This window comes from Phoxinus phoxinus (assembly GCF_949152265.1).
Source record: "Phoxinus phoxinus genome assembly, chromosome: 10".
Lineage (NCBI taxonomy): Eukaryota > Metazoa > Chordata > Actinopteri > Cypriniformes > Leuciscidae > Phoxinus > Phoxinus phoxinus.
Window position 1 is genome coordinate 12,553,208 of NC_136885.1, and position 24,409 is coordinate 12,577,616.

A 24,409-nucleotide genomic window follows, 5' to 3' on the forward strand; every position below is an offset into this window, starting at 1 on the left:
GCCTCACTCAGACCTCTAATTAAAACCCCCATCGATTTTTCCCCTCCTTCTTCTGCCTTCTTTCTGCTCTTCTTTGTCTGTTTATCATGTTTTTAATCGGCCCCTGGACCTGAGCTCGCTGCAGGATTAGACGGTGTCTTTGACCCTAGAGTGGAAAGACCTAGACAACACCGTCCCTACACCTCCGGCCTTAGCCAGCTCCCCCTGTTGGCCTCACCCAGCCTCGGGTGTCCACCCTGGGGGAGAGATGAGAAGGGCAGAGCCTTGTCTCTCTCTATCTGGCAGCACCTCTGCCCTCTCTGGTTAGATTCACTCTCCACTCCTGAAAATAGTAGACGGCTACACAAGAGTGGAAGCACTTTTTCCTATTGCTGGTTTTATTGCCTCATTGGAAGTGCTATAGTATTGGATTAAAGTGATGAGCAAGGCTTATGTTTCAGTGATTTTATCATGTTTTTGGGAATTAAATGCCAAAATGTCTTAACTATACTAAAATCATTGTACTGCATAGTCTTGAGTGGCTTATTTTGTTTACAAAATGGTGGCAACAGCAATACAAGTAACCAATGATACATACGTAAATAAAACTAGAATAAATAGTGGGCACAGAAGTTCCTCTGAAACTGGTATTTACTGTAGGTGTCTGTACACGGACTGTTAAATGCTGCTCAGAGGTGACATACATGTATTTAAATAGTATACGTTTAGGGGCTCAGGTGGGCATAATTTAGTCTGGCTTTTATGTATTATTATTTCACAGAATTTTGAGCAGGCACAGAGCCGCCTTACATCATCTGTGTAAAGATGCCTTTTGATAAGTAACTCTTAAAGGGCCCCTATTATGGAATTTTGAAATTTACCTTTCATGTAGTGTGTAACATAGATCTAAGTGAACAAAAACATCCTGCAAAGTTTGAAATATGAAAGTGCACCGTATATAAAGTTATTGTCTTTCAAAAGTAAGAGTCGACTCTGAGTCATTTTTATGAATCGTTAGAAGACCGAAGCTTTTTCTCTGACTAGATGACGTCAACTTGTCAAGTTATTTGAATATGATACGCCCACTTATTGCGCTCCAACAGGCCAGGGAAAATATCATGGCGACGAGACGCTGTGTTCTGAAGTGCAGCTCAAAAGCCAACTTTTTACATCTGCCCAAGGAGGAGCATTTGAAGACTAAGTGGCTATTAATATATACAACTATACCACAGAAGTATACCGAGCCTTGTGCTTTGCTCGCGCCATTTTGAAGACGATTGCTTTACCAACTTAAATGCAATCAAACATTCGCGAGCCGGCTGATATTGAAGGAAGGTTCAGTTCCAAGTGTATTTGCATCAGCTTCCTCCTCCGTATCACAACCTGTAAGTGTTATTAATAATTGTTGCTTTTATGTTTTATGTAGCATGCTTAATAATTATTTTGTTTGTTGTGTAAGCATCGTTTAGCTTCTAGGTCTTCAATGACAATTGTATTGAGATAGCCTATGTGTTTGTCGTTGTTTTCGGAGTTGTCTTAAAGAATAGAGTAATACCTCGTAGTAACGTAACTGCATTTTTTTTTTTTTTTTTTTTGTAAAAACATTATGTTTATGCATCGGGCTAACGCAAACAAAGACTGATTGTGCTTTTACAATATGAACTCTGGGCTATGCTCGCTATATTAAATTCTTTATCTTATTTTTATTTTTTTACTACAAACTACAAAGCAGTGGACTATAATCATTATTATAACACAATTTAATTGATAAAAGCATCATTGTACTCCGTGTTAAACAATAAGTATTATCTCTGTAAACACTGCTGGGTCATCTGACCAATCAATGCGTTAGCGACGCGCAAAGGAGGGGTTTAGAAAAATGAGTCGTTGAACGAATCATTTGGGAGTCGGTGAGCAAATCAGGTAAAAATAAATGCATATTATACGACAACAAAAGTGTTTTATGTCATTGCATGCATGTAAAACTGTTGTTGGGGACTCCCAAAACAACATTAGGAACATTTTAAATGTCATAATGGGTGCCTTTTAAAAAGTAATCCACTACAGTGGATTAACCGTTACTGGTCACTAAATACTTTAAAACACATTTTTAAAAATAGCATTAATGATGTTAATATTTTAGAAATATTATAATATTTAAGAATATTTTTTTATTAATATTATTATTATCAACAATACAAATGATGTTGCTCATTACTTTATTGAAAATGTGATCAGATTTCAATGTTCATTACTTTCATGTTACTTTCTAAAACCTACAAACACTTTCAAACCAGAGGGCTAAGTGTGTGTGCGTGTGCGTGTCAAAATGATTGTGAATCTCATTCTATGATAAATTCCAAATCACCATTGAGCTTACAAGGGTTGAACGTTCTTTACTGAAGAACTTGCATTTCACAGAAAACATTTTCATTTTCCCACTCAACATATTGCACTTAACCTTGCATACCTCTGTCGCACTAGAGATGTATGGTCGTAAATCATGTTTTAAATTAATTTTATAACATATTACTTTCAAAATGTGTGTAACCCATTTAATATTTAATTAGTACTTGGAATGTACTAACACTGACAATAGTCAGTGTCTGTAACCTTTTAGACTACTTTATTTGGTGAAAAATAGATTAGTCACTAAATACTGTACTTTGTATTCCATAACACCCTTCATTGCCCCCCAAGTCATGTGTCATTCAGGTCAATATATGAATCCTTCTTCAATGTGAATCTATGGATTTTTTGTTGTTGTTCTTGTTGCCGTATTTACTGTATCATCCACCCAGCCTGATCATTTAAAACAGTGGCTCAATTTTTACTCTCCAAGGCCCCCTTGGTCCGAGATAATATTTAAGCTAATATGTACCTCTGGTACTTCTTTTGTATTAAAACAAATCAACTCAAAAATGTTATGTCATTTTAATAGTTCACCCAAAAATTAAAAGTTGATGTTAATTTACTCACCCTAAGGTCATCCAGGATGTTCCAAGATCCAAGTGACATACAGTGACAACAAAATGAATACCCATGGCTCCTGACGATACATTAAGGTCTTACACCGTGTCCTAACTACACGCGACGCGACGCCGCGACACGCGATAAAAGGTATCTTTTCCATGTTAATCAGAGTTTTTGTCCTAACCAGACGCGACGTCGACTCGCGAAGTTTCTAATTTAGAAACGGTTCCTATTTCTGCGACGTCGCGGCTGACAAATCCGCCCACACAGACGGGATGGATATGAATTTCCCTATGAACAAGATCGAATAAACTGATTGTCATATGAAGAAATTACACTGGTTATGAGTACACATTATTTATTTTTAGTTAAAAATAGGTCACTGTGCCAGAAGCAATAATGGATAATTTACCTCAGATTTTGAAAGCATATAATATAGCGTTCAAACTGAATTCTATGCAAACATACAACTGTACTTCTTAACAAAATTAGTCAATGAGTATATTTTGTTAATGTTTTGATTTTTAATAATGTTATTTCTTGATTTGATTATATCCTTACCCATTTCCAATGCGAGTGCGGGCCAGCAGTGCGCTTTCACAGAGAGACTCCGCCCACACGCTGTTCTGAATGGCTGTGATTTTTTGATTGACGTGTAGCGTCTCAGTCGCGTCGCGTCTAGTGTGGACAGACACACTTGCTGTCGCTGGAATTTTATCGCGTCGCGTGTAGTTAGGACACGGTGTTATGTAGCGAAACGATCGGTCTGTGCAAGTAACTGAACATTAACACCGACACACCCTGACGAAGGCATTGTAGCCGCAACGCGTAGGTGGATCTGTCACCATTTTTAATGTTTAGAGCCATTCATCAAATAAAGGCTTTTTAACTTTTTTTCACACATTTTCGAGTGCCTTGGAATTCCTAATTTAATTAATTAGATTCTGTATCCCATCTAAAGAGCACCGAGATTTTACACCCTGAAGCAGCACTTCTATTTGCATTCTTTGCTTTGATTATTTACAACATTATTACCTGTAATCGCACACTAATGGCAGTCTTCCTGTCGCATAATGAAGTATCGAGTAAGATCCAGCAAGATCCACTGATAAACAATTCAAACTGTAGAATTCAGGCTATAAGTGGTCACCGTTAAATCCACTAATTTACTCATAGCTTTGATTCATTCAAAGCATCTTCATCCAAACTTGTGACATTTTATAACAAAAAGATTTTCTCTTTTTTTTTATTTTTAGGAGCACCAGAATAACACAGTTGGCGGCATGATGCAGAACGCCATGGCTCTCCTCAGCAATTTGATTGGACAGAAGGGCACGGACCTCCGACCGTTCTACCAGCAAGGTGCAGTGCATCTGAACGTCACTTGCTTTGATATATCGGCCCTGAGGTTTCTAGCCTGTCTCTGAACCAGAAAGCACAAACCCACACAGTCTTTTCACCCAGACACTGCCACACACATGAAAAGGACCTGCATTCAGAGAGCTGCCCTTGTTTTGTTTTGGAGTGTTTTCATTCCATTACCAGACCCTTATTGCTCTCATCTCGCTGTCTGACTCTCGCGTGTGACTCTGATGGAGGGGGAGGGTGTTCAGCTGCCTTTTTAAAGGGCTTTCACCAGATACTGCTGCTTTTATCAGCATGGACTCTTGTGTGGTGGCCCTGTAGCCCACATCTACTTAGTGTCCCACCCCTCTAGCCCTCATATCACCCACCGTCCAGGCTTGGGCATCTTAAAAAGCCGTCTCTCTCCCTCTGTTTTCATCTGGTGCTATCTAGCCTCTACTCATTCTCTCATCTGCACAAGTTGCTGTGTTGTATCTCTGTTCATGACCATGCCAGGCTGGTTTTTTTTCTTTCTTTCTTTTTTTTTTTTATTCCCCCCAGCCTGCCATGTGAATGCCCAGTCTCACCCTGACGCTTCCAGCTCCCTGTGCTGAATTATTGAGTAATGGATTCCTATAGCCTTACTTATGTTGACAGTTTTGGACCCGCATGCCAAGTCTTCGCCGCACGCTAGGACGAGATGGACGCTGAAGTGTGTTTGTATGTGTCGTTTTTTTTTTTTTTCAAAAGGAGATGAGTCAGATTCACACACACACTTCACATTCAACATGGTTTGTAGAGGAGGCACCTTGGTAAAAAAAAAAAAAGTGTGTCGGTTCACACTTACGTGCTCTTGTGGTTCTAGAGAAGGTGAGATTCACGTTGACTACATTAAGTAACACGTTCTTAGCACTCACCTCAGAAATAGAGCTGTAGCTGGGACGGGTGACCATGAATTTACCAAGGAAACATGTCACTGGTTCTACATCCTTGTTCCTTTTAACAAAATAATTTTCAACCAAATCAGATTTTATGGTTATTATTCAGACTATAACTTCAGGATTTGGTCCAAAAATCATATTGCGAATATTTAGAAAATTTGAATTGCAAAATGATAAACATTTTACATCTCATAGCTGCTGCTTTTTGCCACAGGTGCAGGTCTTGGTGGCCATTTGTATGTTTTAAAGGTCCTGGTATATTTATTATATCTTTCTTTTATACTTCTTTTTCATTCTTTGCTTAGAAGTAAAAAGAAGTTTGAAATACGTGAACAGCGATATACTGTTAGGGGCTGTTTACACCTGGCCACTTCGTTTTCTAGCTATCCGATCTTGAAAAGACCAGGTGCAAATGCCCTCCGAAACGCATTCGAGACGGATTTAAATCCGATACCAGGCGCAGCTGGTATCATGCATCTATTCTGCGGAAAATTTGTATTTGTAGTGTTTCAGATATTTCAGTATCGATTTGTAGCCTTTTTAAAAGACTACAATTGAAAAAAAATTATATATATAATAAAATTCAACCCGCTAAAGTAGCTAGTGACTACTCTGCACCCACATTTAGCGGTTTGGCGGATGTTAATGTCATGCCCTGGTTGTAAGCACGCTGTAGAATAACCTAGTTATAAAATTCAATTTACCTTTTTTATCTAATGAGCAGAGTTCACAATTGTAAATAGAAGTAATTAAGTCATCACAGAACTTGCAACAGAAATATAAATAAAAATTGTGTTTAAGTGCCTTATGTAATGCAATAAAATAATTAGTCAAATTAGTCATTTTCAGGAATGATATCTAAGGAGGTGTGAGAATATCAGTTTCATTGGTTCAGGGAAAGGAGTCGTCAGGGTCCGAACTTAATTCACAAAATAAATTTGGCACGAGGGCTCTTTCCAACATCAACTCAAAACACTTTTGAGTTTCAACTCAGTCCAGCACAGCTCGCTCTCGTGGCAGGTTCTCTCTCTCTCTCTCTCTCTCTCTCTCTCCGCAGCCAGACATCACAAGCTTTTTTATCGTGTCTCTTGACTCATTGCAAAATGATAACACCGGTTAGATCTTGTAAACCGGAGGCGCGTCCCTTACCACACGTCTCCCGAGCTCACTCTCCATCTGCAGCAAACGCTAAACCACGCCCACTTGCCACAAAAAGGAATATACTAATATAGCAAACACGAAAATTTGACATTTATGTATTTTAAATGATAGTTTTTGTGTACCTGTCAAGTACAAGTTGACCATTCAGATCGGTTTCATGCCAGTAAGCCGTTAATAACTTAAGCTATTTGCATAACGTTCTATCTCTTAAAATGTAAACGAACACAAATGTTTAAAGGAATGAAGTCTGCCATGCAAAACGTCAGCCCTTGATGAGTTTTGTTATGGGGGAAGGTGCATATTCTGGATATTTTTCACAGGTTAGTTCCTGTCTGTCAGCTGCAGTGAGGCTGACCGTAAGCACTCACATACGCACACACATCCCAAGCCTTCCAGATAAGTACAGGCCTGTAATGGCTTTTTTTTCTGGTAGATCTGTGCACAGCATGCTTCCCCATATCACAACAACCCCTCATGGACCTCTTCTTGTGTCTAAGCGAACCAGGCTGCTGCAGGCTGGGATCAGACGCAACAAACCCTGCCCTCCACACCTGTTTTTTTTTACAGCACAGGGTCATCTACAAGCCATCTCATGCAGCCACCATTGTTATCAGCACTCCTCCTCTCGGAAAGCTCTGACCCAGCACTAAATATAACCCCTACAATTAGCGCTATCTTGCTAATGCCAGCCACCTCGGTCCTGCTCCGCTCTAGAAGGGGGGGGGAAACACCGTAATTGGTTCTTTTAGGTGCGAGCAAGAGAGCATGGGCACGGGACGCAGATACAAGAAGTGAAGGAGTTAGTTAGAGATGAAGAAAGAACAAGAAAATGTGAGGAAAATAAAGAGAGCTGGGTTGAGGGTTGATTGAGACGAGGAAAGAGTGAGAAAGACGAGATGAGTTTTATAATTGGTGAGATTTGTCGGGGTGAAAGATAACAGACGGAGAAGGAATAAGCAAGAAGAAGAAAACCAGACTGCGGAAGGGTTAGGATTATGTTGCGTTTTGTGTTCATTTAATTCCTGTGTGTTTGTTTGCATGTGCTTCAGTTCAGTTTAGTCTTTAGTTAGTCTCCTGGGTTACTGATTACGTTCAGCTGTCTGTCAGTAAGTTTGCCTGTGTATTTATATTCCCTGGTTGTTTCTCAATACCAAGTATGCAAGGTTCTGAGCGCCCGGTGATCGCCTGGATCTCACAACTCTGAAAACATCAGATTCAATTTTCAAATAGGCGCTATCTTTCTACATAAACCACATATTTGAACTGTAAACAACAACACTCTCGCCTGGAAAAACTCTTAAAAACTACATTTCATGACACAATAACAGTAGTATTTTTAAATTACACAGGGTTTCTCCTCTGCTATTGACACTTGCTGGTTGGTGCAAGATGCATTTAGGGATACCTGGCTGTCTCAAGTCTGCACAAGTCACCTCTCGATGCACAACCGATAAAAGGGGCGGATCAAGAACACATCCGTGGATTTGAACTAGATTTGGCTAGATGTGAACTTTGAATTGGAACAGTACTTGGGCAGCGACTGATGACATTTCACAAGTCCACAAGAACACAAGTACAGACAAGAACGCATATTGAGAAACGGCCCGTCTTATTCAGTTCATTGTCGGTTCCCGTCTCTGTTCGAGTAGTTTGTTACGGGCTATATGCCTTCATCTATGTATTCTCTTTGTGTTCATTAAATAAGTTTATATTTGATCCTTGTGGATTTGGGTGGACTATCCCTTTCATGTAAAATAAATGTTTATAAATTATTTTAAGCAGAACTATCCAATGATATTTATTAGGAGCAAAAAAGTCTTCTGATCCAGTCAATTTTATCTCTCTGTCTGAGTTAAAAGCATCAAAGGTTCCCACAAATGCACACTGTAATTCGCCATTGCATGCAACAAAATAAACATGTTTTATACATGGTTTTGTAAGCTCACAGAACAGTACACAAATACACATATCACATGTGACAGCTATGATTTAATGCGCACATTAATCCACAGCCCCTTGCATTCATTTATAAGACTTTTGAGACTTATTTTGCCGTGTTTAAATCAACCTTATTTTTTGACGCAGAGGGAAGCTATTGTGAATGTATGATGCTTCTGATTCATGAGCCACCATGAGTAAATAACTGGAAGAATAACAAAGTGCAGTAAATGATTAAACACATTCAAGGTAAAAATGACCTTACTCACTCTCACTACATTAAAAGTTAGGATATGTTTGTTTCGTAGACTGTATATGAAAGACAATTTATACCACAAAAATTCTTACAAAGCGAAAACAAACACTCACACAATGTGATTCTCACCTACACTCTATGGTGTATGCTATGGTTATATGAAGAACACTTAACACACATGGAACCTTTCCATCCCATTACTATGTATAGTGGAAAAGGGTTCTTTCGATGTGTAAAATGTTCTTAACTCTCAGAAAATAATGGTTGCTTTAAGAACCGTTAACCTAAAGGTTCTTTGAGAAACCGAATGTTGTATGGCATCGCTATGAAAACTCATTTTTAGAAACTTTGTTTAACATTGTACTGCACTTGATCTCACAGTTTGAAATGTATGTCATAAGAAAGCATGTGGTTGTGAATAATTAAGTGAAGTGTCTTCTGAATTGATGAGGGCATGCAGTCTCATGAATAATTATGAGTCGTCATCATACTATAGCGTATCATGTGACGTTAACACAATGTGTATTAAACCGGGAAGATGAAAATAGAGCAAAAAGACTCAAAATAAACCCGTTACGTCCTTAAAATCAATGGATGCTCACATTTTCTGAGCTTGTCGCCATGCATTCTGGAGTTGCCTTATCCATGAAGTATACATGTGATGCTGCCTTGAATATTGAATAGGTATCTTAGGATATAGCATAGTTACGCTGCCCAACTTTTGGAATGGTTTTTGTGTTGGGAGTACAATTCTGCATTTTATTTAGGTTTTTTAATAAGAAATCAGATGTCCTATTGCCTCTGAGGCATTTTGACACAAAAATGTGTGCCATAAACATCAGGTATTTTCCCTTGCTTTTGTGGCACATATCTGCTTTCTGACTGCCGTACGAAGGAGAGAAAAGAGGTATTTCCTCATAAAACGTGAACTGCTGACTTGTTTGTTTTTGCTTTGCTCGTGGAAGCGGAAAAACATCCATATCCTAAAGTCGTATTTGCATGACTCATTTTACTAGAAGTAATAGCAATAAATTCGGAACCAAAAGAAAGTTACATAAATTTAACTGTACAGCTGTAAGCATAAATATTCAGAGTCTGGCAAGCAGCTCTTTGTGTTTGAGACAGCGCTGAAATACTGCTCACAGCTCTGTTAAGACCTACGTATGCATTTCAGTTCAATATATTTGCATACAAATTTCAGAAGTAATTTTTGCACCGTGTGCACTTATGATAATTCACCTAAATTGCGAACGTTCCAGGCTGCAGTTCCAGTTTCATCTGTATTTCCCCTGTATTAAAGGTGACAGCCTTGGCTGTGTTTTGTTCGTTCAGCAGTGGATTTGTATTGTTGATGGCATTGCCGCTGTATTCATCTTGCATAATTTGTCAAGCGGCGAATTTCATGCGTGGGTCCTTCACCTCAGATAACTGCAGTACTAATCTCAGATAAACAGCGTGATAGCCTCAGGTCTTACTCAACTCCTCCTGATTATTACTGCTGGGACTGGAAGATAGCTCAACACACACACACTTGCTTTCACATGCCATCCCCAATACACTGGAAATAGTCTGTGTTCCAAGTGGCCACTTCACCCTTTGGTGTTTTTTTTGTGTTGAGTTTGTAGTCCCCAGGGTGCACCAATGCCGTACATTGATAGTATCCTCTATATTTAGTGTGGAGTGTTGTGCTTTCCTCTGTATGTGTAGAGTCATAGGTCCTTCTGTGTGTGGTTGAATGTATTGATCATCTGGTACATGTGTGTTTCTGTGGTGTATCGTCAGGTTGAATCCCACTTACTTTAGTATGAATCATACTTTTAAAAAAAATTAATAATAATATTTGCATAAAATAGCTTTCTTACTCGACAGATATCACTGAAATATGTCTTGCAACAAAACCTAGGCACTGTAAACAGGAAGAATGTATGAATATATGGATGAATGTTGCATTTATATTTCAGTCGAATCACACCAGAGTTTGTTTGAAAGTGGACAGAGTTCCATCTTTCCAGCGGTCTTGGTCCACTTCTTTGGTGCGCACCAGGGTTTGGATGGCAGCATTCACACTTATTCAAATGAACCGTACTAACCAAACAATCGCACCAGAGTTTGTTTTAAACGAAACAACCTGTCAAATGTGAACACGCCCTTAGTTTAGGTTTCATGGTCTGTTTGTATTCCTTGTTTTCATGTGTTTTCTTCCCATTTCCTCTGGTCTGATCATTAATTAGTTGCTATGGTTACCAATTGTGTAGCATACCTGTTTCTTGTTTAGTTTGTAATTATCCTGTCCGGGCTCCAGACTGCGACCGATTTTTTTCCTGCCGGTGCGACCAAATATTGATATAGACAACGTTATATACACAACGTTGCCGAGCAGTGAATGCAAACAAAATGAAAGCGGAACGAAAATGCGCTACTCATTTGCTTCACGGACCGTTTATTAGTTCGGACCATTAATAGACAGCACAGCCATGAGCGCAGCGCCCCGAACTTGCCAGTCGCAGTCAGTTCCCTTGATCACTCGACACTGTTACTAGGAGATCTAGACTCTGGAGATCCAGTGAAGAAATCCATTCAATTCGCCTCAATTAATAACATCATCACTGCAAAAACCAGTGAGAAACATTCTGTTCTAGCAAGAGTTCTCTGCTATAAACCATAGATATCAGATCAAACAGCGCTGACGTGGAAACCAGGAGAAACACTTATAGAAGGCTTTCAGTCCACAAATCAGCAACATTAATGGATTTAGGCTATTGTAGTAACTCTAACCATAACTATGCCATGACACCTTCCCTTCTTTTTGACATACTATGACTTGGGACAGATAGTATGTGAACTGTGATTTTAACCTCATTCCCTTTGCAACTTGTTTGAGTCTCTTTTTCATCTGTTGGCATGTCTGTCTTAGCCTGGCTCTACCGTACATTTCATTTGTATAGAGAGTCTGGCCTCGTGGCATATGACGACTCAAACTAGCGCACGACCCCAACGTCATCGTTCTCAGCCACTCCCTCTGTTCGCTGATTGGACCGGTAAAAAATTTACCGGAGAAAACCCAAGAATACACCACAATCCCAGACGTAGTACTGAAGGAAAATTAATATTGAGCGGAAGTACGTAGGAGGGTGGAGCCAGGCTATGTCAAAGATTGATCTATTTAAGGCGAGACACGGCAGGCAAAAACATCGTTTTTTTTTTTCACTGGTCAATTTTGAGATTTTGGGCTATTTGTCTTCAATAACATGTTTTCTTTCAGACTTGTGGTGAAAAAAAGTCCAAAATACACATTTAGGTCTTTATTTTACTACACTTTGTCTATTTGCGTCAGTAGATTTCTCTGAAATTCAACAAAAGTTGGCGTTCTAAATCAACTCAGTTGAAGGCCATAAATGCTGTGTTTATAAGTTTTGATGTGATTTAGGTCGTTTGTATTGTTGTTGCTAATGATTTGATAAGATATTGTGTCAGTAAATAGTTGTTTCCACTAAAAAAGTATGATTTTTTTTACATTACAAATCTTTAAATGCCTTTTTCTCAAAATGACTTTTCTCTCATACTCCAAGTCCGAAATCTCCTCTTCAGTAGCACCTATACACACCAAACTTTCCACTCTTGTACCTAGTTATATTATGAAGACAATTACAGAGGGATTTGTAAATATATTATTCCTAGCCTGATTTATATAACATTTTATTCCAAAAAACATGGCGAAAATACATTTTTTAAGGCTATTAAAAAGGATAACAAAAGTAGATATCCATAAATCCCTCTGTAATTTTTTTTCCCATCTAATATGTGAACACAATGAAAAAATAATTTTGAACCTGGCTTTATCCAATTCTGAGATTTCGTTTTTTTAAATATAGGCAAATTAGCGCATATTTAATTAGATAGTGCCTAATTTGCATATTTAAACAATAAATTACAGAAAACTTGTAATACATTTTTTTCTCATCTTAATGTAGGTAATCAACTGGGAAAGTTTCATGTTGATATCTGCTAGTTACAAATATTTCCCTATTCACCTGTAGTGTCTCGCCTTAAAAATAAATGCATTTAAAGGGCCAAGTTTACTAAACAGGGCAAATAATAGGGATGTGCAAAAAAAACGATTCACAGAAGAATCTAGATTCTCATTTGCAACGATTCAGAATCGATCTGAAATGTCCAAGAATCGATTTAATAAATAAATAAAATCAGCTGGCTGTTCGCCTCCATTTTTGTAACTAGACTATATGGGACGTCACCACGCATGCCGGTTTTTAAACGTGAGCGGGAAATCACTAAAACAAAGAGGAAGCAAATATGGATGAGAGGGAGATATTTCGTTCCTAACAAAACATTAGTTCCGAGAAAAAATAATTAATTGCACAGTTTAACCATCATAGAGTGAAAGTGTATAATTTGCATGTGTTTTTAAGTCTTGTCAGTTTAACAGGGCGCGCTTGACAGGGCATATACTGTATAGAGCTGGTAAGTCCCGCCCCCTCCGTAAAATCCCGCTGGACCTCAAAGTTGAAAAACCGTCAATGCAAGTGAATGGGAGAAAATTATTATTTTCTGGTCCCGTTTGAATTGTGCCATGAATGTGAACATATGTTGTCTGTGAATTTTTTATATAATCTTTCATTTTACAAGTTTGACAGTATATGGTATGATTCGTCGGCTAGCAGTTGTGGAAAAGACATAACGAGAAAGACTACATGTCGCCTATGTGACGTCACCGCATAAAGTTGACTTGCCCGTGGTTTTCGCCAACCTCAACGATTTTGTACTCTCCCTGAAAGAAGGCGGTGAAGTGCACCAAAGACAGCCATGTCTAGCGGGATCCGTGAGCTAGAGCCGTGAGCTAGTGGTGTTGACGTTTCAAACGCGCCGAAAGCAGCGAAGAGTTGTAGTCCACAAAGTGCTCTCACACAAAGTCTACCCGTATCAAACTTCTACCCGCTAAATTGTAGCATTTTTCACACGAAAGATTATATAAAAATTCACAGTCAACATATGTTCAAATTCATGGCACAATTCAAACGGGACCAGAAAATAATTATTTTCTCCCATTCACTTGCATTGACGGTTTTTCAACTTTGAGGTCCAGCGGGGTTAGCGGAGGGGGCGGGACTTACCAGCTCTATAAGAACGAGCAGAGAGAGAGAGCCCTGGCCGCGCGCGCGCACTCACCCGAGCGCTGTCTGCTCTCTCTCTCCCTCGCGCATATTAATCAAAATCAATTAATACGATGGTGTCGGGGGAAAAAACTCTCCAGTGATGAAATGTTTTCTGTGTTGACAAATCTTGTGCGATATCCTAAACTGCCGAATGCATTGCTTGTTTTTTCTGTTTACATTTCATTGTGAATGCTGCTACGTCAAAGCGGCCAAAGCGTCAACAAGATTCCCCGTACTTTTTGACAAGCGTCCTTGACAGGGCGGCCATAGCTTTTTTGCAGCTCAAGTCGGCGGCGGTGTGAACGTACAGTCAGCCGCCAGCTGCAGACCAACGCACACTGCAGTGCTTACGAAACTCCCTGCCAACTCCGAGAGGGCAAAAAAAAAATATATATATCGTTCTATCGCTGCTTCATCGCCAGGTAGCTTAGGGGTACTATTTTTCATTTTGAAGGAAGCACTTTATTTTCATAACTTGTTATTCTTTAAGTTACTGAGTCTGACTGAGAAATATAGATGTTTTTTTTTGTCTTCACCGGTTGTGTTCTACATGATATTTGTGGTAAACTGCAACTTTCCTGGGAAATGCATCTATTTTCAACCATTTTGTATTATGAAGAAGCACTTTATTTTTGTTCCAACTTATTTTATAGCTAGCTAAAATGACAAATGTTTGAATTTGTGAATGTTCACCTCTTTGGTAAGTGTTTGTCATGATATGTTCTGACAATAAAGAGTAGTTTAAAACCACAATTAACGCTCTGGTTTCTACAACTTTCACTTAGGAGCAAAAATCTGCCTTTAAACTTGAAAGAAATAAAGATTTGACATGTATCGTGATAATTATCGATATCGACTGATATAAAAAAATGATCGTGATAATTTGTTTTGGCCATATCGCCCAGCCCTAACTACAACTGTATATATTTATACAACATATTTTTTTCAACCCCTTCGTAAAATTACATCAGATTATATATGTAATGTTATTATGGTTTTGAATGTCTACCATAAACTGAGAATATTGATATACTCTCTGCTTACTTATGTAACTATGACTACTTCAAACAGTTATTAAGTGCATGTTTTGTGTGACAGACAGTTAATTAAATTGCTGATATCTTATGCTAGATGTGTTTGTGTCCATCAGATGGACAGTCAGAGCAGATGCATAGAAGAGTGACTCTACTGTGTTTGTGTTTATCTCTCTTCTCAGGTGTAATTGAGGTGGTGAGTAATGTCTTTGTGGAAGTCTCTGGCGTATATCTGGAGAGAGAAATGCACTCAGGGATGAAGAGCTGTTCTTCTCTGCTCCTGTGTCTGCTGGACATCATCCACTGCCTACTCAAAAACCTTTCAGCTGTAGTCCGACTGGCCCTTCAGGTAACATTCTCTCTCTATTTCAGTTTAGATTTATTGGCAAGTGATTCAATTGATTAGCATGAATGACAGACAGCAGGAATTACGCTGCTGTCACTTTAAGAGCTGCCCAGATCCAATATACTGCTACACATGCATTTCCTTTCTCAAATGTTTACATTCACTTAAGGCATAAATTACTGTATTTACTAGGATACTTGCAAAGACATGCATTTTGACACATACAAGTGTGTATTTAACCGTTCAAGGCCAATAAAACTGGGGAAAAAAAGCAGTGGCTTCACGTGCACGCATCTCTAAGACAGCCACCCATATAGCGAGATGAGTTCTGTTTCGCTGCCTAATGTGCTTCAACAGTTTAAAATCACTTGTTTTAAACCACAATGCTTAAAAGCGCATGCAGACGATAATCTTTCGTGACCACCACACACGCAGCACAGCAATGCCATGTGAGTGTAACCGCAATAGAGGCGATAGTCTAAAATCTCGGTTAACCGTGTCTACCAGTGTATCGCCCACCCCTACTATCGGGTATGTTTAAGGGTTAAGTGTAGGTGGTATGTTATTTTCAAATGCAAAGGTTAAAAGCATTAACCTTTTAGTGCCACTCACTGGACATTTTAGTTCTAAACTGCTGTGCTACATAAAACAACTAACATAAATAAATAAAAAGCGTTGCAAAATTCACGTTCATCTGTTTCGGATAAAACTGAACGCACTTTCAGTGCCACTAATTGGACTTTTCTCTTTGAAAGTGTCACGAATTTTCTAAATTTTGTCACCTCAGGCACGTTTTTCCAATAAGCGTGGGTTGTTCCTTCCTCTTAGTATTGCAGGGTTTTAATATGATATCAGAAGATTCCAGAATTTCATTGGCTGTTTATCCTGTTGTTTAACCGCTGTGGTTGCCAGAATGATTCTGTAAAAATGTAAACATATTTACAGAACAACCTCAATTTTACAATTTAGATCTGTAATCTATACAAATGTGTCAATCCAACAGCCGTTTTGTACTTTTAACATATACTTTCAACCTCCATAATAGCACTGGTGGTAAAGAGAAAGTAGCTTTTCCACAGCTGAGGAATATAATTGACTAATTACCAGATTCATTGTTTGTTTTTGTTTTACTGTAGCATTTTTTTTACAGTGTCATTATGGAATATTTTCTGAATTCTGCCCTGCATTCTGTATTTGTTGTGTGTTGGTCTATTGGTTGGATATTTTACATAATTCAGCTTACAATAGATTCGACTTCATAATAAGGAGCTTAAATTGTTATTATTATTAATAGACGTAGCGTTAACATTAATCCTGTCAAATTGCCCATCCATTGACTGAGCGTGTACGGGTCGGCCAATCTGGTTCCATCCATTAAAATGAACTTTTGCAAATAACAATCGCGGTCCTGGACAGTGAGTGAAATTGCACATCTGCAAATCTGATTTTCTCCAGTCATTGTTAAAAAAACAAGCTGACAAAACTTGCAAACTAACGTTAGTGAATCGGCCAGAAGGATCGTTCTGCAACCACCTAAGCTCCGCCCACAAAAAATGTCACCATGTTTACTAACTGAAAAGGGGTCTATTAGACGTTTGTCCCATTTTCATATTCTAGTTTTGTAAGTGAACCCCACATCCCATTGGCATAAAGGGCAATGGGCTCAATTGCAGATTCAAATTTTTCCAGCCAAATAACAGGAGTTTCTAAAGGGCATTGTCGTTTTATGGCATACAAGGCCCTGCGGCCATTATCTCCCAGTTAATTTACTGCAGGGTTATAGTTTCCTGTGGAATTGATTTTAGTACTAGATCATAGTAGTGTGATGAGCTTATGTGGTGTGAATATGTGTTGTCTTTTCTGGGATGTGGATCTTTTGTAGAAGGCCATGATTGTGTATTTATTTGGGTTGACTGGCAGTTTTACTCCAGCAGTTCCAGGTTTAGCTGTAAACACTGTTTGGTGTAAGACAGCAGAACCACTCATCTGTGCAGAGCAGGTGTTTGATTTCTATGTTGAGTGAAGTGAGACCAGGGGCGGAAGGTTATTCCACACAGATTCCACCTTGTTTATTGATTGTACATGTTGATGTACATATTGAACAATGTTGGGCTAAATCAGCAACATTCATTCCACTGTCCTGAGAAATGTGTTCTCTTTTGTTGCTATTTTTTTTATTATGCATTGACTTTTAGTGTACATTGATTTAAACTATTACTTTCACCGGGATTCTGAAGTGGGTATTGGATGGACACTTTACTATCCCATGAGGCCACAGGAGAGGATTTCTGAATGGAAGTGAAGCAACACAACTGACACTGGTGGGTCATGTGACAGTGACAATAACAATATGGCGAATATAGTACGTCCAAATTTCATTCATACTGCCCATATTCATACTATATAGAGCATACTTTTTTTAACAGTTTTGAAGTAAATTCAAATGTAGCACCTACTCTGACAATACGTGATTTCGGACGCAGCGACAGTCTCTCCCATTCTTATTGACAATATAGTCATGGTTATTTCTGTGGAAAGGCAAAATGTTGTTATTTATAGAGGACATCTTATTAATATTTTTGCTTTCCTGTGTCCGTGAAGTCAAGCTGTAATCCTGTTTTTGCATTCAGATCCACAAACAAGCACATTTCCCTGAGCCTGGATAGGGCATGTCTCTTTTTCCAGTGTATGAAACATATCTTCTCTGCAGGAGGGGTTATGGCGGTGGAATGTATATGCCATGTAGGAAGATGTCTTGTTGTGACAGGAAAAGTTCTGTATGGAGTTTCAGCTAGATATGGTTTTTGCCCATTGTCATGGTGTCAATGTAGTGGGGAAATGTATTCTGCCTTGGCACACTTTGCTAAGTTTTTGTGAGGTTAAAATGATTTCTCAGTAATTGGGAGGACAGTCTTTCTCTCTCGTTTTCTTTATTGGCCTCTATCCTTCTCACTCTGTATTTCTTCGAGGATTTCAATTTTGTTTAAGTTTATGAATATGGATATACGTGAATAAGCATATTAAACAGTAGTCTCAGCCTCAGATGTGCCTCCTTTTACTTACCACACAAAAATGAAAATTGTCAAAGATCATAGGGTTTTAATCTGTTGAATTGTTTTTTTTTTTTTAGAGAGAGAAAGAGAACTTGAGACACTTGTTTGAACACTTAGTAGAAAACAAGCAAAATTATCTCAAAATTATATCTTGATAAATATAAATGTAACAAGGTCAGATGTTATGGGAAAGGAGGAGGCGGGAACCGGCGAATATTCAAATATTTTAATATAAAAAATAAAAAAAATAAAAGTATAAGCCAGCAGCCCCTCGTGGACGACTGCTGGCCACACAAAACAGAAACAAAACACAAGTTCAGGTCTGTTCCTCTCTCGATCTTCACAGTCGTCGCTCCTCCTTTTATGCTTCCGCTCCTCCGCCATTCTCTCACGGCCCTCTGCCTCTTCCTGCTCGCCACAATATATTGTATATGCCTCTATTTTTCTGCTTCTGTCTAATTTCAGATTCATCTGTAAAATCAAAATGTCTGAGACATCTCAGACAGGGTGTGCTACTAAATAACTGCATTTGTCAGGAGTGTGACAGTAGCACAGCTGTTTTCACAACCACACTAATTTTCTCTCTGTTTTGCCTCTAACCATTCCTGTTGCATAAGTTATGGATGGATTTGGATGGTCTACTAGTCATCTAGCAACCAACTGGTTGGATATTGAGGTTGGCTAGTGAGGTTTTTTCGTTAAATGTGACAAAATGGTACATTATGGCAACTCTGTACCATCAGAAATTTGTCAAGTTTCTTGTATTCTTTTCTTTAATGTTTCCCGTTTAATTTAGGCCTGGAACAAAGAAATAAAAAAATAAATAATAATAATAATAATCGACAGATTAATCAATTATCAAATAATAAACAGATCAAAATAAACTTAATAGCCTTCTGCCTTTTCATTTTTCTTGTTTTACATGTCACAGACTGCTCTGTAAATCCCCTTTTGCTCTTTTTCTCGTTAGTAGATATCCATCCTTATTTAGTTTTCTCTCTCTCTCCCTCGCCGTCCCATCCTCTTGTTTGTAAACACTTCTCACTCTGTCGCCCTCATTTCTTGAGCTGTTCTCCTCGTTTTTCTCTCTCTCCTCCTTTCCCTACACCCCCCAGCCCCCCCGTCCTCAGGGAGCGCTTGCCTGCTACTGTCGCCGTAGGCATGCTTTTAGGGGGTTCATGTCTGGATCCTCTCCTCACTGATGATTAGATTGTTATGCAATGACAACTGCTATGCAGATACCAGCAGGATTCATCCAGCCACTCACTCCGAGTGGATCCACCGCACCTTTTACCCATAATTACTCGCAGCGGACATCTTTGTCAGAGCTTCCGAGTGTGTGCGCACACGAGCGTTCGTGTTCAATTTCCAGTACTTTGACGTCTAATAGTTCCCAGTGCTATTTTTACCGGTACGCTTCAGCAGACCCGTGGTAAACAGTGCTTTAAAGTCGATATGTGGCACACAGGACTCACAGGAAGTCGCTCCCCTGTCAGTTCCTCCTCAACCCTCATTATCCACCCAAGGCCTTTGTCTTTCCCTCAGCGTCCTTCCATACATATTCATGCACGGACATCGCCAAAATGAAGCCTGTAATGGAATTCACTACTCCGAGAGAGAGAGAGGAGAAAAAAGTGACAGAAGAGAGAAAGCAAAGCTTATTAAAAAAAGAAGTGTCCACACAACCCAAATTCGTTTGGGTGATAATGATGAGGGAGACATTCCCGAACACTTTCCCCCACTGCGCCGACTGTCCTTCCCTCTCGCGTTTCTCTCACGATGTCAGCCCGAGCTCCGTCATTAATATTTTAAATGAGTGAAGGGAGTTTAATTGTGAAAAAGCTGCAGTCCTATTAAGCGAAGGCTTGCTGTAATCTCATTGCTCCGGTCTGTCAATCTGCTTGAGGATCCCAGACACTCACATTCACTGAAATATTAGCCAGAATAAGACAGCTAGAGACAGCGGCATGAACTTTTGAACCTGAACTCACTGCACGGCTGCTCTCGCTGATGACTGATGGGTAACAAACTTTGCATTTCTTATGCATTCTTGCTGCTGTTGTCTATTTTTATCTGTCTGTCTGTGTCTCTCTCTCTCTCTATCTCTCTCTATCTCTCTCTCTATGACAGCTGTTACTAAAGAGTAAGATGTTGTGGCTGATGGTAGACAGCAAGCTGTACACATTGTTCCGTTCCGGCAGCAGAGCTGGGCAGTGTTCAGAGACCTCAGCACCTCTGAGGAGCGTCTCTGTTAAAAATAGCGCCAGCTTCAAGCTACTGTACTTCCTGTGATGATTACATGAGCAGGAATCTCTCAGACTCTCAATCCTCTGTTGCGTTGGCTCTTGAGTTCTCTTCTCTAAGCATCCCCCCAATGACTGACTGTCCTCATTTTCTTCCTTTTTCGCTTCCCCTTTATTCTCCCTCTTTTTTTTCTTCTCGGTCTAATAATGATCTCTCTGCTTCTCTTTTTTTGTAGAGATCAGACAGTAATGAAAACACTGAGGCTGCAGAGGAACTGCTGCTCATCAACAAGCCACTGACAGACCTAAACAACCTCCTCATTCAACTGGTCAGTGTGTGCGGGTCGTGTGTGTGTGTGTGTTTCATACAAACTTTACATCTGTTTTGCCAATCCATTCCTTTTGCATAAATTATGCATGGGTCATTATGGTCTACTAGTCATCCAATAATCGACTTTTTTGAAACAGTGCCATACGGAAACTCTACCACAACAGAAAATTGTAATATTTGTATATATAATATATATAATTTGTATATATATATATATATATATACATTAAATTATTGCAGCCCTAAATGAAAGAAATTATATATATATATATATATATATAAAACTGAACACAATTAATGTTTATTGCAAAAAGATTGATTTTACAGAAATATTTTTTAACATTAAATTCAGTTAAATTAAAAAGGGGGAAAAAACACTTAATTTTACAAGGTAAAGAAATGAGAGTAAAGGTACAACAGAAAATATATATATATATGTATATGTCTTTTTTTTATGTGTAAAATTATGTGTAATATCGAAAATAAATATATAAATAAAATTGAAAATAAATATGAAAATGTAAAATTTTCACATTATCAAAATTTTTGCAAAAAGGGTCCATTGTCTCTTGTCAACGGCATAGCTAAGTACTCACTTTAAAACCAAGCTGTTGGTCAGCATGGTGAATTCAAGTGATCGTATTGAAAATGAGCAAAACTGAGTCATCCGTGTGAAACTCCAAATAGCATGGATTCCTATTAAAAATGACTCCAACAGGTTATGATCAGGGGAGTGAAGAACCAATGATGTTCATACTCGTGTTACACAGCACGTTTTATTCTGCAAGAACCAATGAGGTTTGTTCTCACGTGTCAAGCAAGTTCGGTTGAGCTTCTTTTCATGTTTGCTAATACATTTTTAAATGTGAATAAAAGCCTAAATTAAATCAGTTCATCATATAAAGAGATCGAGTATCTTAATAAAATTTGGACTAAACCGCTCAATTCATTTAGATTAGTTTTACGATCTCTTAATGAAAAAAAAAGAAAAGATATGTATTTGTGTTATCGAAGATGAACAAAAGCATCACGGGTTGGAACGACATGAGGGTGAGTAATTAATGACAGAATTTAAATTTTTGGGTGAACAATTTGTTTAACTATGAGTAATCTGCTGATCTATAATAGCTTTGTGCAATAAAATATTATGTAGCCTAATTTGGATATATGTCAGTTAATGTATTGATAGACTGTGATTATTATCCAGATATTACTCAGAAACACATCAGATGCTCGATTTTAAAAATGTCATTTTTCACATTCCTAACAAAAAAAAACTGCCAAATAAATCTAGTTCTCAATGTTCTTGTCCTTAACTCTGGGACTTTATAAGACCACAGTGTTCAACATTTATGAATCTCAGGGCCCAAAAATGTTCCCACTGTTCTCTGACCTGCACACTGGAGTTCACAGAATAATCTGGAGGTGCTGAACTGAAATATTGATTAAAATCATTATCCATTTGTCCACCGAAGCAGATTCACTTAAAAAATCAAGACTTTGTCTTCAGCAAGTATGGGATGTGTTTTTGTGATTTTATCACAAGTGGTCAATGACAGGTATAAATGGAGTCTAAAACATCTTATGATCACTGAAACCCAACCCAAGCTCATTAGAAATGCATGACTCTGCCTACATTTTCTGAAACACTGCAAAATCGTGCCTATGCATGTGTTTCAATGCTGCTTATATCTGAAATGACACTAGTGGCCGTAAAACAGAAACAACTTTTCTTTTGTTTTCTATTTATTTATGTATTTATTTGTGTATGCTTTGTAAACAGTATGGGTTAGGTTTAGTGTAGGTTGTCCAATAATTGTGAGAGAGCATTAACCTTTAAGCACCACTCTCCAGACGTTTCATTTCCAGACTCTCATGACACATACAAGAACCAATGTAATAATACGTTGCACTTGCCATAGTTCGCGTTTGAATGTTTCAGTTAGCAGTGAACTGAAGCACCAATCACTGGATTTTGAAAGTGCTGTGAAACATGCTACAAGCAAAGCAATATCATTTTGCAAAAATCTACCCATGAACACTGGGCTTTTTTTAATAAACCCACATCTGCAATGGAGAATAACATGATATCGATTATAGCACCTCTTGTGGACGTGTCACCTGAAAAGTGCTGCAAAATGTACCTGGAGCAGCGTATTTCAGGTTATAGAAATGTAGGCAGGGTAACTTATTTCCAATGGGTTGCCAAAAACACATACAGAGGTTGCATCAAAACAAGTTGTCAACTGTTGTGTTGTACCAAAATACACTGATTACGATGGAAAATGACAGATGCTTTCCTCATCCTCATCCTTTTCAATTAGTTCTTTTTCTATTCACTTGTAAGCTGTGTAACATAGGTTTGCCCTTCAGTCGCATTAGTGCCTGACACTCAGCTCCCATGAAAGTGAAGTAGAGTGTAAAGGAAACAAGAGGGGAAGGTCTCGACAAAATCCAAACAAGTGGTCATGGGAGATGCATTTGAAAATGTTAATGGTAATGGTGGGAACGTAATGCATCTCTGCTGGCCACTTGTTGTTACGTCACGGATAACACATCTTAATACCAGGTGGAAACAGGGCAATATTTGCTATATAGGGGTTTTGCATTGGTTATATGATGTTTCAGTATTGATTCCTCATAAAGGGCATCCTATGCCACAACATTACTACACAACATTAGGTTTTGTCTTCAGTTGACACGTATACCATGTCTATCTTCTGACTGAAATATTACCTACACATATTTTTTATGTGAATTCATTGCTATGCATTTTGTATTTAATATACATATACGTTCTGGACATTATATGAAAGCCAGCTTGTTCATGGTATCTGGTCTAATTGAATCATATTTAGTTTGAACGTGATGCCAAATTAGAATCTTAAACTATGTCTTAAGTAGTAGTTGTTGTTTTTATTCTAAAAGTCAGTTTTCATACTAGATGTCTAGATGTAAAATTTCTGTAAAAATTGAAGTGAAATACTTTATTCTCCCATGTCACTGTTGCTGAGCTCTAGTCTTGTGCTTACAGCTGATTGGTCCAAGGTTGGCCTCAAAGGTTCCAGGGTAGATAAAGTGTCATACTGGAAAAAATCCCTTTTGGCTCTAATTGGAATTTTTATTTTTAGAGTGCTGATGGTGTGTGGACAATACTGGTTTGTAGTAAAGAAATACAAATATATCAATTCATACCTGATGACCATTCTACAAATAAGAATGCAATTTTAATATCAATTTGCATCAAAATGATTCCACTGTCTCTAACAATAATTTCATAAAATATAATAAAGTGTTCTTGATGTGAAATCCATTGTTAGATTATAGTAAGTGCATATGGGCCGTTTTTACACACCCTCTGCTCTCAATCACATATTCACGTGTCATTAACCGATCCCTATAATGAATAATGGAGCATCCATTTCGAATAGAATCAATCCAGACAAGTGAGACATTCATAATTGAAAAGAGAGATTTACTTCTCATTCGTTTCATGGAAGCCGCAAATTGACAGAAAGATAGATTGAATTTCATCGCCAATGAATGTTGTGTGTTTGCCAAGGGTTTTGTATCTTTCTCATGAAAGCATATTAGAACAGCCAGCCATAGAAGACTCGATACAGCCTTTGAAAAGAGGGT

General features: G+C 38.4%; 1 protein-coding gene across 2 annotated transcripts in view; it reads left to right on the forward strand.

The window, feature by feature from the left end:
- Positions 1 to 24,409, forward strand: part of ulk4 (unc-51 like kinase 4) — a 180,324-nt gene that overhangs the window by 120,309 nt on the left and 35,606 nt on the right. For both annotated transcript variants that reach the window (XM_079626094.1, XM_079626095.1), the window contains exons 32-34: positions 4,209 to 4,314; positions 14,980 to 15,146; positions 20,676 to 20,768. In XM_079626094.1, the coding sequence (XP_079482220.1) occupies positions 4,209 to 4,314; positions 14,980 to 15,146; positions 20,676 to 20,768 (366 nt within the window). The remainder of the gene's footprint in view (positions 1 to 4,208; positions 4,315 to 14,979; positions 15,147 to 20,675; positions 20,769 to 24,409) is intronic.